General features: G+C 41.9%; 1 protein-coding gene across 1 annotated transcript; it reads left to right on the top strand.

The window, feature by feature from the left end:
- Positions 1-6,322: 6,322 nt before the first annotated feature.
- Positions 6,323-11,334, top strand: TCHHL1 (trichohyalin like 1). The gene is given in 4 exon segments (XM_075540626.1): positions 6,323-6,460; positions 8,709-9,587; positions 9,672-11,212; positions 11,214-11,334. Coding segments are annotated over 4 exon segments (2,679 nt in total).
- Positions 11,335-20,222: the final 8,888 nt, after the last annotated feature.

The following is a 20,222-nucleotide window of genomic DNA, read 5'->3' as shown; positions in this document are numbered from 1 at the left end:
TGCAGAGTTTGGGCAGAGGTTCTTACAGCAGTGTGGAACATTGATTAATGTTCGCTGAGCTGAGTTAGGCTGTGTGAGGCACTCCAGCGGGCAAGAGGAAGTTCCCTCAGTCACATGGGACCACAGAGGATGGGTAGGAGCTCCCCCCAGCCACACAGGCATGATTTCCCCAAAGGAAGGTGGGTGGGATTTCCCCAGCCAAGTGTTAAGCACTGCAGATGGTAGGCAGGCAGAATTTCCTAGCAAGAAGTTGGGTAGTATATCCCCTGGTGGATGGTGAGCGGTCTTTCCCCAGTCTCGAGTTACACTGCAAACGGTGGAGCACCCCAAGCTGAGTGGAGCGCAGTCATAAATGCCCTAGGCTAAGGGAGTGTTCTGTGGGTTGGCAGTGGCATGTGAGAGAAAAGGGAAAAGAAAAAAAAAGAAAACTAAGCCCCCTGAGACTGGGAGGATAGAGAGATGTGACGGAAACAAATGTGACAATATAACTGAGCCTCAATCCCTGACCGTGAGGTAGAAGGGGTTTAATCCCTTCCCCCAGGTGGCAGCAAGCTGTTGTGATGTTGAGATAAAGCCCCTGCACTGGCTCCAAATGATTCTGGCTCTCGCTGAGACAGTGGTGAGCCTAAGGTCAAACCCTAGCTGGCCTCCACTGTGGTAAGCCAAAAGCTCCCAGCCCCTCAAACCCTAGTGGATCTGTGCCTACATGTCTTTATGATGCTCCTCCTGTGACCTGGCAGTGTGGAATTTTGCTCTTTGTTCCTCTCCTGGGCTGATTTCTGTGGAGTCCCTCTGGTGTGTGTTACTCAGTCGCCGTCTTGCCTGAAGTCCCTCCATTGATGTTTTTTTTTTTTAAACTTTGCATTTGTTTCGTGGATTTTATCTATATCTTCTGGAATCCATGTTTCATTTATCTTTCATGTTGTTGATTTATCCATATGCCTAAACATTCTAAGTTGCCTAAATATTTTATGTTATTTAAAGGTTTGGATTTCTGCTAAATTATTTAAACAGATCTTTTTCACACTACATTGCTTCCATGATGGAAAATGTGTTACAGGATGGGGGAAAGCCTGTCAATTTGCAAGGAAATGACTACTGGGCTGCAGATTCCTCAGATGCCACAATGGAGAGAAAGGTTTGGGAGCAATTGCTGTTGTACTAGAAGTCTTAGGTTTCAGAGGCTGTCAGTCAGCAAATGGTGATAGCACAACATTCTAGTACAGGTGCTCTTCTAGTTTCTGAAAACAAAGTGGAAAATAAGGCCCAAAATATCCTGTTCTCATTTAGACTTTCTAGGAAATTTGTTCAGTGTCTTTAGGAGAGAATCGCTGGGGTTTTTCTAGGAAGGGTTAAGCAATAAATGTCTAGATGGCTATGTTCTGCACTCTGAAGTGGAGGAAAACAACAAACTCACTGGTGTTGTGTCAGCTCCAAATACTGCAACCTTGCATAAAATCTCTGAAATGATAAATCTTTATGAGAGCAAACAGTCTCATCTTTCTCTTGTGATGCAGCTGGCAGTTTTGAACCATGACGCAATGCTGAATCTATAGCAATGGAGATGACTACTGAGACAGAAGCTGTTTATACAAGCCTTCCATCAGTTCCTTCCCATTTAAAGACCCATGTCTACTTCCACCTCCAATATGTCCTACTGATTATGTGCAGTGCTTCTCCAAGTGCTGATGTCCAGATTTTCCTCCGCCTCCTCTACCAGGTCCTCACAGCCCATCCTCAGCTGTGCCTTTCTCCACTTTCTCCACTCATGAACATTCTACCAGCTGCTTTCCATCTTCCCAAAATATATTGAAATCTTTCACCCAGTTGTGATCTCCTGCATTCTGGTCATAATTGAAATTCATTATTTTTTCTGCTTTTATTCTTGTATTTTATTTTAGGGGAACCCGGAAGGAACATTAAAAATATACCTTTTCTCAATCCACCACCTTTTTTTTTTGGGGGGGGGACTTCTATTACTTTTATGATGTGTAAAAATATGAAAAAAAATACATATAAACCAAAGCTCTCTTTTGTGCTTGTCAGATTTTATAGTAATATAGGGAAGCATTAAAACTAGTTTTAGTAGCCAAAGGAGCTATCATATAAGTTTTAGTTAAATTCTTTAGTCATGACTTTTAAAAAGTCAGAAGCTTCTAAACACAGTTCCATATTAATCAACTTCTTTTTGTTTCTCTCTCTCTCTCTCTTTCTCTCTCTCTCTCTTAGCACAATCTCCATACCAAAATGGGAGTTTGGCACACTATCACAGAGAGTTGGTTGGAAGGTTCTTTTCAGAGGGACTAGGAAGGGCAATCAGCTTTTTCCCCTTGGTAATGGTAGGGTTGTTTGTGACTTTTTGTACAGCAGCCTCCATTCTTTTTTGAAATATTAGATAGAGATCCACCTCCTTTCTCCTTCTACCTTCCCTCTGAGTCATTATCCACCCATAGGTAGAGGTATTAATTAAACAGCACTGAGTAAGAGTTGGAAAGGTAGATATGCCTGTAAAGAGGGTAGGGAACCAGGCCTTACCCTGTTCAGAGAGACAAGACAAGACTCAATTTTGATTTTCTAAATAGAAACTATAAAACCATAGACACTAAAGTTAAAGCAATCCCTTCTATTTCCCTTTATCATAAGTTAATCCAGCCTCACTTCTTCCCTAGTGGGACTCCGCCTATAAGCTAGTCAATGGACATGATTCAGATGTTAATCAAAGAGTTCTAGTGCCTGGGATCTCGTTACTTTAGGAGCAGCCCATAATAATGTCATGAGTAGTCCTTTGAAACGTTCTTAATAAGAACTAAAGTCTACTTCTCAGAAAGTTCCAACCATTGCTCTAGCTCCAGTCTCTGACCTTAATCAGAATAAAGAACGAAATAATGGGACAATTATGGATACAGAAACATATTCTTGAAATGTTTCCGTTCTGAATCCTGGATGTGCCATTTACTAGGGACATGACCATAGGCAGGCTATTTAACAGCCAAGAGCCTCAACTTCCTTATCTGTTAAAAGAGGATAATAATAGCTACCTAAAATTGCTGTGAGGATCAAGTAAGATAACCAATCTAAAGCTCCTGACATGTCACAAGTGTTCAAAGAAATTAGCTCTCTCTCCCACTCCATTCCTCTTCCCATAACAACCTTCCACATATTTGAATACAGGTGATGTGGATCCTCCTATATCGTTCTCTCTCGTGCCTTGAATACACAGTTTCCTCAACAATTGTTTCATGTGACTAGTCCGTGAGTTCCAGAACAGTAGTAGATCTTAACTTCAAAAATCCAGTGGCTTGTACAGTATGTGAAAGTAAGTCGATGCTAAGGGAAGTTGACTGAAGAGAATTAAGACAACCTTCACATGCTAATCCCAAATCTCAAGAGGAATCTTCTCCACTTCAGAAGAGTACTGAAAAGTTATTGGTAGATAGAAATTATCGATATAGGCCTTCCCTTCCCCCAATAATATTCAGTTCTTATACTTGCCTTTATCAGGAAGTATAGAACAAGGGTTTTTGCTCAAAACCAATGTCTAGGTGTTTTCATATAATTAACCCTGGCCCAATCTTCCATTACCTGTCTTTATCTTTTACACTTGTTTACATGAATCTGTTGTTATCTGTTTCTCACATAATTTAAAAAACAGGCCAAGTTGGTTTTTATTTTTTTAATATTTTTAAATATTTAAGACAACAACCAAATTCCTTGTTTATTAAATACCCCTACCAAGCAGAACCCATATTGAGAACCTAATCAAAACATTTTCCAGGTTAAACATTGTGTTGTTATTATTATTATTATACCAAAAGAGGTGGGAGAAGTTGTTGGAGCAACTGATACACAACCCTACATCTCATGGAGTTTGCTTTCTTGCTTGCAAGTTTTAGAGTATTCGTTTGAAGGGATCTCCCAATCAACTGCACTAATATGGTTTCCGGTACTGTACTTGGCTCTACCTCCTACTTAGCAGCAGCCATCCATACTCTAACAGATTGGTGCCCATTCACCTCGAGCAATGGGGGCAAATAGTCAATCAAAGGAGGAAATCAAATTTGTGCTTGCTTGCTTTCCAAACAACTGCCTCTTTTGACTTGAGACCAGAACTTGATGGTTCCCAGTGATCTTTACTGATTGCTTTGATCAAAGATTGAATAAAATAATCCTGACCAAAGGGACAAAATAACTAAGGGAATTTCAAATTATTGTGGAATCCAGATTTTCTAGAGCCATGGAGGTTGGATAAACCCCTAAGACTAATTTCTAAACCTAAATCTCAAGTCAAGAACCCCCCTGAATTCCTCTTAAAACCACAGTACAGTTTAACTTAGGTTAAAAAAATGTCTATCTTGAGCAGTGTTCTCTTGTAAAGAATTATCGATGTGAGTTCAAATTGACTGCTGCTGCTCAGAAGGCTGGATAGGAAGCTTAGGTAGCAGAAAGGTTTAAGATCATGGTAAGGGAATAATTGGGGAAAGAATAACGACTATGATAGCACAACTCAAAGATTATAGGAAATGTCACTGAATTGATTATATTTGTAGAAATTGTTGAAATAGTGTGTCTTTGGCTATGCTTGCTTTTACTACATTTAAATGATTAAAAAAATAGCTAGTGTAGCATCGCCTCAACAGCATTGTGTCTGGGCCTTCCCTCTTGCCTTCATGGAAAGAGCAAAGTCACACAGAGACCTCTTGGTAAGGTCCTCAGTCTACAAAATGGCCTTTAAAATCAGGTTGGAATCAGATTTTAACAATAGTGAATGTTAGGTAATCAAGGTCCTGCACTTTCTGCGAGAAATTTCTTCTAATTCCACCTCCAGACAGCTGAACATTAGATCACCTGAATTAACTGGTGTCACCCGGCCACATGGGTCCTGCATTTTCAAACACATAATTGACACCCATTTGGCAAGGCTGGGTCAAGTACAGTCCATCCTATGGGCAGAGGGAAGAAGCAGATGACTAAGATTTATCACACAGAAAGGTCACTGTATCCTGAGGTCAGAAAAAGGAAAACGCTGCCCCAGCCTGAAAATCTCTCCAAACTGTAACCTGTCAGAGTCAGTCCTTGAGACAAGACCCCCTTCACTTTCCTCTGGATGAATCTGGAGCTGAGATTTATCCCAAGACTCAGAAAGGCAGAAATACACCGAAGACAGCCTGGCAGCAGAGTGGGCGGGACGACTGGACATGGTGGTGATGAATCAGTTCATTAGCCCCCGGGGGTGTCTCCTTCCCAACACGTGCAATTACAGACGCAATAAAAGGTTCGGCAGCCTGCTGTCAGCACCCAGCCCAGAGCTCCACATTCCCTTTGCTCTCACTCCTGAGCAAGGTAAGTCTCACAGATGCTTTGTCTGAGCATGCTTATGACCTCTGCTGCTGTTTTGCTTCTAAGTAAGACTAGAGAAGGATTTGGGAAGAAGCTCGGGACCATCGCAGATCTACTCCTATTAATGATAGCCAACGGGAATCTCACCCAAATGCATGCCGTGCCTAGGAACGTTCTTTGGCATTTTCTATTTTAAAGAAACATAAACCATTTGGATGATATCTATTTAACAAGATCTAGGACTCAGACCTACATTAAAGTGAAAATAGAGAGTCACTTAAACGATAGGTAAAATCTGAGGAGCCAAGACTATTTGTTTTCTCAGTGAGTTCACTGATAAAACATGTTGTTTTGCCTGCATACATATGGTCGGTTTTTGTGAGTTGCTTTTCTTTCCTCTAGCATCTTTCCTAACATTGAATTATACTTTCCAAGAGAAAGAAGATAGACAAAATCAAGTGAGAGGAAAGCAGGTGGTCAGTCTCAGGTGAGACAGGAAACATTGGCCCCCTCTGTTGGTATGTGTGCATTGCAGTCCCTATTCTAGGGTTCTTTTGACACCTTCTTTTGGAATAAAGGGAGAAAGAGGGGTCTTTCTACCCCTGTAAAGAGTTACAGTCTCAGAAACTCACAGGACCAATTCTACCCTGTCCTACAGGGTCACTGAGTCAACATCGATGCTATGTTAGTGAGTTTAGTTTTGCATTTTGCAATTAAACTTTCTCTAAACACATAAACTTCCTGTTTCACAAGGTCAAGTTAAGTGCCTCTTTTAATGCCTGTATGTGCTAGATATGATCTTCCTGCAAAGCGAGATTAAATCTGGAGTTCTGATACAATATTTTCAGCTACTAAAGAGAACAGCTAATGGGAGTTGAACTGCAGAAGGGTCCGAAAGAAAAAGAATCTTGGTGTGTCCTTCCTGAAAGACACATACTGGAAAATGAATTTTGCTTGTTCCTTCTGTCTCCCCTGAGTTGTAGAGATGCCACGACTCCTGCGAAGTGTCCTCTGTGTTATCGAGACCTTCCATAAGTATGCCAGGGAGGATGCTGAGGGGGAGACGCTGACCTACAGAGAACTGAAGCAGCTTCTCCAAGGCGAGTTTGGGGACATCCTTCAGGTGAGGTGCTCGTGCTGTGGTAGGCATCCTTTTCCACTGGCCCTTTCTCCAGAATTGAAGTAACATAGTAAGCGAGTTCTACTCATTTATCTTGGTAGCTCTTGGCTACCAGCTCTTATGACTCACTGGCTTTTGAGCAATTTTTTTTCAGTCTCAGTTTATTACTCTACACAATTGGCTATTTGATCTTACAGGGTGTGTGCGTGTTAGATTTTACTCACTGAGACCTTAGCAACATGAACTTTTTAGAGATGCCTGAGCCATTAGACATCCAATGCAACTCACAAGCAGTAGAAGTGCTCCTTGATAACAAGGGCTCTCTGTATTTATTTCCCAGGGCTGCTATAACAAATTACCGCAAATTGGTTGGCTTAAAACAATACAAATATATTCATTCTCTCACTGTTCTGGAGGCTATTGTTCTGAAAGTAAGGTCCAGATAGGACCATTCTCCTCTGAAGGCTCTCGGGGAAAACCCTTCCTTGCTTCTTCCAGCTTCTGGTGATGACCCTTGACATCTTTGTGCTGTGGCCACATCACTCCAATTTCTGTTCCTGTCTCCACATAATCATCTTCCCTCTCCTAGCTTTCTTAAATGCATATTAGTCACTTGATTTAGAACCCTCCCCAATCCACTTTGACTTCAGCAAAAATAATTACATCTTCCAAGACTACATTTATGAGTAATATCATATTCTGAGGTTCTAGGTGGGTATGAAGCTTTGATGGGAAACTATTCAACCCAATATGCTATTTGGTATATATACACCAGATATATATATATATATACACCAGATATATACATTTCATTCAGAAACAATGAACTTTTACCACTATGGAAATTTGCTAAGAAATTAGGTCAAGAAAATTATTTTGAAGACAAGTCTTTAAGACTCCACACACTTTTCTTTTTACTAGCCAGGTACTGTCTACTTTCTTCACCACACTTTGCTACAGCACGCATGTTTTCAGTTATCTGTTCATGAAGATGAGCATCAGGTAGGGCTATGTCATAAGAACTAGCTGTTCCTAGATTGGGGCTAGAATTATGTGTGACTATAAATCCATTCATGTATCTATGAGTCATATATGTCTGGTTCACTTTAGAGACATCATTATCATCTCACATTAGAGAACATTATCAATCGTTCTCCTAGAACATAAGGTAATTCTATTGATAGTGTTATTCATTTAGCCAATGGTATAGAATTTAAAACCTATTGATAAAAGGACCTTATACAACTGTAGGCTAGCTACAAATGCAATACATGAAGTGTTGACTCTACTGATTAAACTCTTAAGTGACTCGACACGAGTTACACAGATAATGGGGGTTGATGACAGAGCAAAGGTCTTAAAAACATTCATTCACAATGGTAGAACCATGCATATCAAATTAATACATGCCATAAGAAATCAGGGTGAGCATGAAACTAGGAATATGATAGACCCAGGCTACCAGTCATTGGGCACCGCCAAGGTAAGTGATGCACACCGAAGTCCAAAGGTCACCAGTTCTATAACCTTGGCATGGTATTCATCTGGCTTTGAAACACTAGACAGTTTTCAGCCTGAAGACCAAGGGTTATGGGTGAATTTGAGGTGTAACTAACCCCACATGGGCGAAGTACACCAGCTTTGTGATCCAAGGATCATAAATAATAAATCCAAATCTGAAGGAGAGGATGGTATCAGAGTTTAAGTTGTTAACAACTGGTTTGCAGAAGGTCATGGATGACAGTGGGAGGCCAAATCATTCAAATTGTCCACACATGGACCCTTTACGCTTCCAGCAAATCCCTTCTAACTATAGACCAGGGATAGGCATAGCCTTGTTGTCATACAGACTGTCGTGGGAGTTTGGAAGTTTTGTTTTTATAGGGGGGGGGCCTCTATTTTTTTCTGTTTTTTTTTAAATTTTTTATGAAACCCAGGATGGCTAAAGCTGTAGAGACAGTGACTGTATCGATAGTTTCTTGGGGGATATGGCAGGGGAGATTGGGAGGGAATAGGAGAAAATGGGGACTGATAACAATGAGAACATGAAACAAATAAACATTCTAAAACTGATTGTTAAGATGATTGTTTAATGCTTGTAATATGATTGAACTATTAAATTGAAGGAGATATGAAATATAAGCCAATAAAACAGTAAAACAAAATTTTAAGAAGATTAGTAGTGAGAGGCAGACACTTTGACATGTTACCACACATGAGTAATTGGATTTCCCATTGTGTTTTCATGCAGCCACATGTCATTCATGCTGTGAAGAAAACCATGCACATTCTGGATATTGGCAACAACAGCAGCATCAGTTTTGATGAATTTGTCCTTGCAATCTGTAACTTGTTGAACTATTGTTATCTTGACATACAATCATTAAATTTAGAAAGACAGACAATTCAGCCAGAGAAGAAAATGGCAGATGATGTGGATCCTCAAGCCACCAGTGGAAATGGTCAGCAAACAGAGGACACGCTACCAACCCAAGACCGAGTGGTGCTTCCTTCAGGAATGGTGCTATCACCGCAACTCAACCTAGAAGAAAGGGGACAAGCTGAAAACAATAGGGTGGGTCCAAAGGAAGACTACAAGACTCCTAAACTGTCAAGAGAATCATCTGAACACAATGACTCTAAGAACCAACATCTGGCAGCAGAAGAACAGAACCAGGACATAGTCCAGGATATACAAGCAGCAGGAGACAGCAGGGTCCACTTTGAAACAAGCAAGGCAAGCACAGCATTACAACAGACCAGAAGTCCCCCAAAGCATGAGGAACTGGAAAAGGAGACTCCCAGGGAGGGAGATAAACCAGCCTGGGAACAAAGCGGCATGATAGCAAGAGACCTTCTGGAAGAACAGAAAGGGAACGTGAGAGCCCAGAATTGCTCAGCCGAAGAAATGGTACAGAGACCGTCTGAAGATCATAAAGTTGCTATCGAAAATGATGATAAGGATCATTCTAAAATACAAGCACCATCCCTGCAAGCAGAATATGAGTTCAGCTCAGAGCATGCTGATCAGCTAGAACAAGCTGCTAAAGGTAAACCATCTCAGACACAGAAACCAGATCTTGCTGAGGACCATAACAGAACATCAGAGTTTCAAGAACCAGGAAAAGATGCTGACAGGAAAAGCTATGATTCAGAGAAATCAACCCCAGCTGTGTTTGATGTTAAGGTATCTGAGGTCCAAGAACAGGGAAAGAGTGATGCTGACCAGATACCACCAGAGACAAAGCATTCAGCTGAGCCCAACGAGGCTGGTAGACCATCTGAGACCCAAGAACCACCAGCACGGGAAACCAAGAGCGGGGAAGTCCAAGAGGGGCAGAATATTTCAGAAACACTTGATATTAAAACTGAAAGGAAACTGGGGAGAACTCATGAGTTCCAGGGAACAACAGGGCAGAAAGAAAGGGAGAGAACATTCCAGACACCAGCCCTTGAAGTACAAATACAGGACAGGAAGTCTCAGGAAGCCCAGGGACCATCACAAGAAAGGGAGGCTTCAAAAGGGTCTGAGACACAGGATCAAGGGTCCAAAGGAACGGATGGGTGTCTTCCTGAAGTTGAAGGAGTGGTGGTCCCAGGTGGAGATGTAAGTGACAATGAAAAAGGCCAAGCAGAAGCAGTTGCAGGTAGCAAAAGTGGTCCAATTGCAAAAGGAGCCCCAGCAGCGAGGGAAGGAATACAGACGTCAACACTACTGGAAAGCCAGTCTAAGGGAAGAAGTGAGAGGATCACCAAGAGTCAGGACAAACCAATGAAAAAGGAAAGCTGTTACGAACGGGGAGAACCTGCACCACCAGCCATGCAGAATGGTGAAGGGGCCTCTGAAACTACCAATGTCCCAGAGCCAGAGGAATGTGACAGCAGCTCGGAAGCAGGTCCCCTGCCTGCCCCAGGGTATGCCCAGGGTTGGGTGGACCCACAGGGAGAGTGGACACAAGGAAGTCGCAATAAGGATCCAGATGCCCAGACACAGGCAAGAGTGGGTGAGGAATACGGAAGCCAGGAGACCGCGGGGCTGGCGGTCAGGGGAGAGGCAGGACAGCTCACAGAGGAAACCCAACAGTCTCCCAGAGAAAACAAGAGCCAGGGCTCAGGGCCAGGCCCAGATGTGGAGCTTAATGAACACCCAGGGGCACAGCAGCCTACAGCAGGTGGTGAAGACAGCAAGGCCGGGGCCACCGAGATTCCAGGAGCCCAGGATGCAGACGCCAATGACTACCTTGCTGGAGAACAAGAAGCTGCCACAGGAGATGCCAAGAAAAAGCTGAAGGTCCAGGGCCCAGGTACCAAAGAAGAAGAAGGTGGAGCACAAGAGACCCAGGAGACTTCATTTAAAAGTCTGAAAAGGGGTGATTCGGCCTCTGCTGATACACACCCTGAGACAGAGGAAACGGCAACATTGCAGGAAGAGGATGATAGTGTCCAGGAAGTGGCAGAACACGATGGCCAACAACATCCAACGCAGAAAGGGCATTATCTTCCAGTCCTTCCTCCAGGCCTGGAAGAGACGCAGAGAGGCCAACATTCAGTCCATCCTAGTTCACGGTACAAGAGTGTTCAGGAAGAGAGTCCACGACAAACAGACATAAGCCAAGAGGAGCGGCAAAAGCTAGCTAGGCCAGCTAGAGCCTCAAGCCTAGAGCTCAGCACCAACCAGTCAAGGGTGTCCCTCGCCAGCGAGATCACTTACGGTCTTGCCATTGTTGACCACATGCAAGCATTACAACAGCACAACTGTTGATGGGGCTCCTGCTGACCCAGAGCAGACAGTGGTCCAGGCCCTGGAAGACAAGCAAGGTCACCCTCAGAGAGAAGACCCAATACCACAAAGAGAGGAGAGCATCCCAAAGCAATGAACCATTGTTGTTATTCAAAGAGAAGGAACTTCATACACCTCAACATGCCCCAGGTTTCTTTCCTTCCAGCCACCCCTAATCACAAAAAGCATGCAGATACCAATTGATAATCCTTTCAAGTCCCTTCCTGAACTTCTACAAAAGAAAATAAAGTACTCAGCATTAAAAACTACCACCAAAGAAATGTCAGATCAAATGCATACGATCAGTAGAAGTCCTACTATATGATTTTACATCCAAGTGTTTTCCAAATGGTCTTTCAAAATGGACTTAAGACAATTTCAACTTACTTCTCCTTAAAAATAGGATATATATATATATATATATATATATATATCTTCAGCAGATACCAAATTTTTCACTTGACTAACTGGCATCAAAAATGTGGGACTAGGAAGTTATGATACCCTGTGTTATTGCCTTATAATAAAAGTAGCATTAATTCAGAAACACAGCTAGTCTGATGCATTTTTTCCCACAGTACATATATTTTATTTTTGTTGTTGTTTTTGCTCACAATTCAGTGTTTAATACTCAGCTCCATCCTGATGCTCAGAAGGTGCTTCATCCATATGGGATGGATGACTGAATGCCTCTTTAAGAGAGCTATCGCCCGGCAAACTCTTCCTTTTAGCAGTCTGCCATGCATGTAGATGAACCAATCCTGTCTCTGGATATAGGCAATAGACACCTAGGCAAATCAGCAACTGAGGATGATCAGAGGAAGGACATATTCTTCAGGAAGCTCAAACATCTTCAGAGCCTGGGCAGGCTGGTACTGGGGCACCATGTGTGCTGAGCCCTTGACAGTGAGGAATGTGATCTTCTTGTATTTTTTTAAAATCATTGTATTAGGGGCTCGTACATCTCTTATCACATACATCTATCATGTCAAGCACATTTATACATTCATTACCCTCATCATTCTCAAAACATTTGCTCTCTACATAAGCCCCTGATATCCGCTCCTCATTTTCCCCCTCCCTCTCCACTTCCCCCTCCCTCATGACCCTTGATAATTTATAATTTATTATTTTTTTATATCTTAAATTGTCCGACGTCTCCCTTCATCCAATTTTCTGTTGTCCATCCCCCAGGGAGGAGGTTATATGTAGATCCTTATAATCCATTCCCCCTGTCTACCCCACCCTCGCAGTATCGCCACTCTCACCACTGGTCCTGAAGGGATCATGTGTTCTGGATTCCCAGTGTTTCCAGTTCCTCTCTGTACCAGTGTACATCCTCTGGTCTAGTCTGATTTGTAAGGTAGAATTGGGATCATGATAGTGGGTCAGGAGGAAGCAATTAGGAACTAGAGAAAGTTGTATGTTTCATCATTGCTACACTGCACCCTGACTGGCTCTTCTCCTCCCATGACCCTTCTGTAAGGGGATGTCCAGTTGCTTACAGATGGGCTTTGAATCTCCACCCCGCACTCCCCCTCATTCACAATGATATGATTTTTTTGGTCTTTGATGCCTGGTACCTCATCCCTTCCACACCTCGTAAACACACAGACTGGTGTGCTTCTTCCATGTGGGCTTTGTTGCTTCTGAATTAGATGGACACTTGTTTACCTTCAAGTTTTTAAGACCCTAGATGCAATATCTTTTGATAGCCAGTCACCATCTGCTTTCTTCACCACATTTGTTTATGCACCCACTTTGTCTTCAGCAATCGTGTTGGGAAGGTGAGCATCATGAATGCCATACAACAAAGTATGCTTGCATTAGGGGAGAGTACTTGAGTGGAGGCTCAATGTCCATCTGCTACCTTAATACTAAGCCTATAAATATATGCATATAAATCTATTTCCCATCCTCACATTTAAATATATTTACATATGTACATGCCTTTATTTAGACCTCTATAAATGCCCTTTGCCTCCTAGCTCTTTCCTCTATTTCCTTTTACTTTCCTCTTGTCCCACTATCATTCTCATACTTCATTTGGGTTTCAGTAATTCCTCTTGGTTACATTACCATTGATCACACCCTACCAGGCCTCCTACACACTCCTCGCCACCAATTTGGATCACTTATTGTTCCCTTGTCCCTGAGTTTGTAAACACCACTACCTTTCCTCCCCCCACCCTCTCTCCCATGTCCCCCGGAACTGTTGGTCCGGTTGTTTTCTCCTCCAGATTGTTTGTCCAGCCTATCTTAATTAGACAGGACTGCAGAGATAATAACATGCACAAAAACAGGATTTCAAGTTTATCCTAAAGTTATATCCCTTAAAAGAGCTTAAGATATCAGAATAGTTTAAAATAATTATGATTTTCTAATGTCTAAATAAAGTAAACTCAGGACTCTTGCCGATTTCCAAAAATAACTAAACTGTGTCATGGATTCATTCATTACTTTATTCATTCAACAAACTTATATTAAATCCCACTGATTACACAAGCTTCATGCTCAAATAATCCATCAAAATAATTATGAGCATGAGAAAGACAACAGAAATCTAAAGTGTGCTTAATTCCATCGAATAAGTCTTCAAGATGTTTATCCATATAGTTTGCAGAGATATAGTATTAAAATTGATAATAAAATGGCCAAGTGATCGATTTCTGTTGCTGATTTTTTTTTGCCTATCCTTCTCCATTCCATCCTAAGGGAATTGACCTGTAATAAAAATATTCTTCGTGATTTTTGTTTTCTTAAAAGACTATAGTTCGACATGGTGTCTGCGGAAGTGAAAGACAGTGGCACCGGGATTGGTGAACTGTTGGTAGGTGGACAAATATGGTTTGCTCCATTCTTACCCTACTAAGATATGCATTATTAAGATACATGTTATTCCATCAAAGCTGTGAAAGACAGTCTCAGTGATTATCATTATAAATTTCCCTGACAATTAGGCCCCATTGTTTGTGTCAATAGTGTCCAGCCACAGAAGGATTGATTCTGTACAAGTGAATAATTCAGGTACTGTGATATGGAGTTTCCCTGCATTGACCCAATACCTCTCTCAACAGGGGCTTTAAAAAATTAGCACTCAGGGGTTAATCAGAGACATTATTAATGCAAGATCGTTATGCCTCAGGGGGATGATCGATGACTCTCTGCCATAAATTTAACAAGAAGCTTTTGAAAGGGAGCTACAGACAGACGTAAAACAAATAGATCCAGGAAGGGTTTGGGGCTTGCACTAAATCCTAGCCCCAACTTAAAAACAATTAGTTCTTACATGGTGGCCTTGCTCAATATTCCCCCTCAGGAAAGGAAGAGAGAAGATATGGGTGATATAGCAAAATGCAGTGAAGAAATTAGATGGTGCCCGGCTGGCAGATAAAATAGTGTCTGGTGTCCTAAAGACTTGTCTCCAAACAAGCAGCCATCCACGTGAAATGTCAACTAAGTCTATATGGAAGAAGTTCAAAATCACTTAATCCAAAGTCAAAGGAAGAATTCATATCAGAACCTAATTTGAGAATCCGGTGTGCAGAAGGGTATGGATGACAATTTGTGGGAGCTACAGAGGAAATCGGCTTCTGGGGATCTCCATCTGCCATAACAGAGGGATGGGAAGAAAGTGTTACTAAACAGAGTGCATTGGAGAGATGTGTACAGACACTCAAAGGGTTAAACCTGACTTGAACAGTTAAAACTTTGCCAGTTGATCCCCTCTCTGATGCACGCTGGATGATCTGGTTTTCAACCTTTTCTGTACTTTTGTTTTGTTTGTGTTTGTTCCGATTAGGGTATACTGTCTCTCAGAGGTGTTATGTCACGGAGGTCACTCTCTGGAGGTTGTTCTGTTTTTCACTATATATGAAACCCAGGATTGATGAGCCTATAGAGACAAGAAGTAGAATAAGAGTTTCAGAGACGAGGGGTCCAGGGGTGGGGGAGTCAAAGGCAGACGCTGTCAAGGAGTCCAGGAAGGGGAAGAATGTGTGGAAGCTGATTGGGGTAGCAATTGTGCAATGCTGCTGCACGTTGTTGAACTATGGAGTGATATATGTATGAACTCCTAATTAGTATTACATGTTTAGGACTCTAGTGAAAGCATGACGCTCTCTGAACTTAGCACCGAGACAGAAGAGGAGGAAAGTAGTGATCATATAGTTTTGCCACAAAACCAGCACAATACCTCATCTCTCGTTGCATTCTGCCTCAGGGCGCAATTCCCTTTCACTTCAGCTGTCACCTATTCGAGACCCTCAATCTAGCCCTCTCTTCCCAACCTTTTCAGATCTCTTCATTCCGTCTCCAAACATGAACGAATCTCATTTTCATGCACCAGCGGGGTGATTTCCACTCTGAAGACACTAACTGGACCCTACAAGGCCAAGTGCACTTGCCCCATGGGGTGTGCGGGACTGAAATCTTTCCAGGAGCAGATTCAGGTCTTTTGTCCACAGTCACTAGTAGGTTCAAACCAGTTAGCAGCTGAGTACATACCATTGTAACCACCAAAGTTCCTCATGAATATCCCTAACTTTTTAACCATCTCTCTTAAGTGATCAAGAGACATAAGAAAATTCACAAAGCAGACAAAATATGTGGAAGCTTCAAAATGTTCAAGGAAAAATTCCATTGCCTCTTCATTCCATGTTCCCTTACCATTTTTCAGCCCTATGGACTACTAGATTATGAATTCATCGGTCCTTTTGGCTAACAAATTGGCAATATATGTCAAGGTCCATAAAACTGACAAAGAACACCAACAATAAATACATAAAAGAAGCTTTACAGCAGCCAAGAAACATGTGATTTTCTCATGGGAATTCAAGAACATAGGATTTTTTGGGGATCATATTCTTAATTTTTATTCATCTACACGCTCTTTTTTTTCCTTGACCGTTTTTTGGGGGAAGTTAAAATCGATATAATATCATTCCATAGTTCAATCACATCAAGCATTGTTGTTCCCCACTGATCTGTCTTTCTTGGACAGCGGTGTCTTGAAGTATCCTACTATAAGGGTGTAGGATTTTAATAATCAAATTAGTAAAAATGTTTGTTTTTAATAAGCACACAATGAGGTTGATGGTGTGAGGAATACCTCTTGAATACAGCTGGTAGGAGCATAAATTAATACAATCTTCCTATAACATGCATGAAAGATGTTATTACAAGTAGTCCCCAACTCATCATGTATTCAAATTATGACAAATCAACTTATGACCATCCTTTGTTTTTCTATATTATCATTATGATATGTACTCCGTGTAATGCCACAGCCCATAATTTGCTATGTCATCATTCTCATGCCAACCCCCCAAAACAAAGACAGGAATTATTAAGTTAATGATAATAAAGGGCAATAAAAGTGAAAACTCTTTTTTAAAGGAGGTATTTGGCTTAGGTCAGAACTGACTTATATAGGAGTTATCAGCTCAGAACTTTGTTGTAAACAGTGGACAACCCAGAAAAGACTATAATTAAGGATGTGCACAAAGATTCATCTACAAAGATACATGAAAATAGAAAAACCAGGAGATAATCTAACTATCCATCATTACAGAAATGGTTAGCTTAATTATGGTCACTAAACACTGTGAAGTGCAAAAGTAATTTTAAGTAATGAAATATCTTATTATTTAGTTGAATAAGGAAGGATTTATAAGATAATAAGCTTTAACTATTATTAGATTATTAATACTTTATGATCCCCATTAAGTGAGTAATAGAAGGCTAGCCAGGCAGAGAGTAGGAAACCAAGAGATGACAGAAGTTCCCTCTGGGTAGAGAGGACTTTGTTGGCATTGTTACCTGCCATTGAGTCAACCACACTCATCGGGCTTCCACACACAAGAGTAGAACAAAATGCTGCCCAGTCCTGCACTGTGCCCATGAGCAGTTGTGGTTTGAACGGCTGTGATCCATAGTTGTCATGGGCTGAGTCTCAGAAATCGATTTTGAAGACTTCTTCCAGGTCTGTCAGTCTACAAAGATACATGAAAATAGAAAACCTGTTCAGGACCATAGCAACATGAAAGGCCCACCGAGGCACAAGTGATGTGCTTGAGGGGCTTTGGTTGGAGACCAAATCCATGTCTGCTACACAGTAGAGAATTCTACCACTGTCCTCTACAAGCGAGGTTTACTTCCTATTTTGAGATTTTCTTCAATTTGTTCTACTTTCTTTAATGAAAATGTGATCCTTTTGTAATTAGAAAAAAAATGCTATTTTCAATACATAAAAATAAGCTTTAACTCTAAAGCCAGGAAATACTCTAAAATAGAAAAACTTTCTTCACAAAGATGTTCACAGCATCATTATTTGTGATAATAAACAGTCAAGAAAGGTCATGAAAGGAAGAAATAGAGGCTTTCTACTCCTGTAAAGATTTACAGCCTCAGAGACTCAACGGACCAGTTCTCTGTCCTGGAGGGTCACTATGAAGTGCAATTGACTCGATGGCAGTGAGGATGTTGTGAAAATTACCAAATGTTCCTTCCCTTGATGGCTATTACGTGGTCCCTAAAATGTGCATTTCGGGAGCACTTGTGACTCTTGTGTGGAAAAGCAAAGGAACATATTGGGCACAATAGCAACTATATTCAACGTGCTCATGGGAAGGCAAAGCCTTAAACCCAAAGCACCTCCTGACGTCTGAAAAACCATAAGTTAACTTAACTAGTGAGGAATGTCTGCCGTGAGTAGTCTGCTTTATTAAAGATGGATCCATATGGTATCAAATTGATGATTGACATTCGAGAGATTGGGCAGAAACCTTAGGGATAGTGAGTTTATGTGAATGGGGGAAGGTGACATGATGGTACAACCAGAGATTCTCCTGCGGGTCCCTGCACTGTGCCTGGGGGAACTGATCATTGATGGCACATTTTGCTAGTATTTTTCTTTTCAACAAAAAGAAAATAAATTGTCAACATATACGTATCAAGGAAAGAGTTTGAGAAATACACCATGTTTACCTCTTCAAGATAGCTCAAGAGACTCATTCCCCTTCCTTTTAACTTCCCAAGTCTTCAAAACTTTCTGTATTGTGCATTTCATTTTCTGAATTGAAAAAGAAAAGAAACCAGGGAAGTTTTCAAGCATCCTCTTCTCCTCTAACCACCCTGCATGTGAGTTTTCTCTTTGCCTTTCTTTCTGCTCACCTCGCCACCACCAAACCTGGCCAAGGTTATATTGCCACCGTCCCACAGAAACTCGTTCTTTGAAAGTCACGTGACCTTCCAGATAGCAAGTCTAAGGGCTTCTACCTTCCATGGGTTTGGGCCGCTGACACAGACACTTCCCCCTCCTGAAATGCTCTCGTTTTTTAGGGGGCTGGGGAATGGTGGTGGTGATTTTTCCAGATATATATAATATTGTATAATTTTATATATATAATAATTTTATTGGGGGCTCTAACAACTCTTATCACAATCCATCCATCCATCCACTGTCTCAAGCACATTTGTACATTTGTTGCCATCATCATTTTCAAAACATTTTCTTTCTACTTGAGCCCTTGGTAGCAGCTCCTCATTTTTCCCTGACATTCCCCACTGTCCTTTCCTCATGAACCCTTGATAATTTATAAATTATTATTATTATTTCATGCCTTACACTGACCGATATCTCCCTTCACCCACTTTCTGTTGTCTGTCCCCCAGGAAGGGGGTTATATGTAGATCATTGTGATCGGTTCCCTCTGACCCTCGCCCTACCTAACCCTTACCCGCCTACTATTGCTACTCTTGATATGGGTCCTGAGGGGTTTATCTGTCCTGCAGTCCCTGTGCTTCCAGCTCTTATTTGCACCTGTGTACATACTCTGATTTAGTCGGATTTGTAAAGTAGAATTGTGTTATTTCACCCCGTTGTATTACCTGATCCCCTTCTCGTCTATCTCCCATAACTGGGGGCTCTTTCAAAGAACTCTTCTTTTTGTGGATTTCCCCCCTTACTACTCTCTCTTTTCACCTGTACACACCAGAATCTTAACTCACCATGGTCGAACCAAACTATGTACTTGAGTCCATTCTCTACAAATGCTCCCAAAACTGCACCCCTGAGATGGTCGGCCAGTCCCCAATAAACTGACTTGCATCCCCAACTTCCTTTCCTCTATCATTCTTGCAGGCTTCAAAGGCACACACTTTGCAATCCTCATTTGCCTTGTCTTTCTTTTAGTCTCTATAGCTAATCCTACATAGAGAGCTCTGGGGGTGTAGTGCTATCCACGCCGGGCGGGGATCCGCCAGTTCAACAATCAGAAACCACTGCCTGCTCAGGTAGAAAGACGGAGCTTCCTCTGTCTCAGGAACTGACAGTCTCAGGAACTCACAGGGGCAGTGCCACCCTGTTCTAAAGGGCGGCTGTGTGTTGGCATTGACTCAGTGGGTATGGGTTTGAGGTTTCCGGGTGAATGCCTAAATCACGCCCATCCTATAGACTTCAACTTCAACGCCACTTTATTAATCCGTTTCAAATATTTCTTTGAAAATCCATGTAAGTCTCAGATACTGGGTGAGGCATTCAGGGTATTGCGGTGATCAAAACCGACAAGCTCTCTTCTACTTTGGAGCGTATAACCCAGTAGGAAGAGAGAGACAAACCGCAAAGTGGAACATGGATAAGTCAAGGTCTTCAGACAGAGTAACATAAAACCTGGATAACTCCAAGTCTTAAGGCAAGAGGCATGAAGCTAGAAGCAAGCAGAAGTGCTGCTGTAGCTGGCTTTACACCAGCTGTCCTTGCGTCATTTCCAACTCATTGTGCCTTGTGTGTGTCGGAGTCGAGCTGCTCGGCAGTCTTCATAGCTGAGTTTTAGAGCAGCGATAGTCAAGCCTGTCTTCTGAGGTGCCTCTGGATGTAAGTCAACCTCTAACCCTCTGGTTATCTGCTGAATGCATTGATGGTTTGTACCACCCAGGGACACCACACACTGGGTCATCCTAATACCTCTATCCAGAATGATTGTG

This window comes from Tenrec ecaudatus, chromosome 1 (genome assembly GCF_050624435.1).
Source record: "Tenrec ecaudatus isolate mTenEca1 chromosome 1, mTenEca1.hap1, whole genome shotgun sequence".
Lineage (NCBI taxonomy): Eukaryota > Metazoa > Chordata > Mammalia > Afrosoricida > Tenrecidae > Tenrec > Tenrec ecaudatus.
The sequence above is the reverse complement of the archived record's forward strand: the minus strand, read 5'-3'. Positions and strand labels throughout refer to the sequence as shown.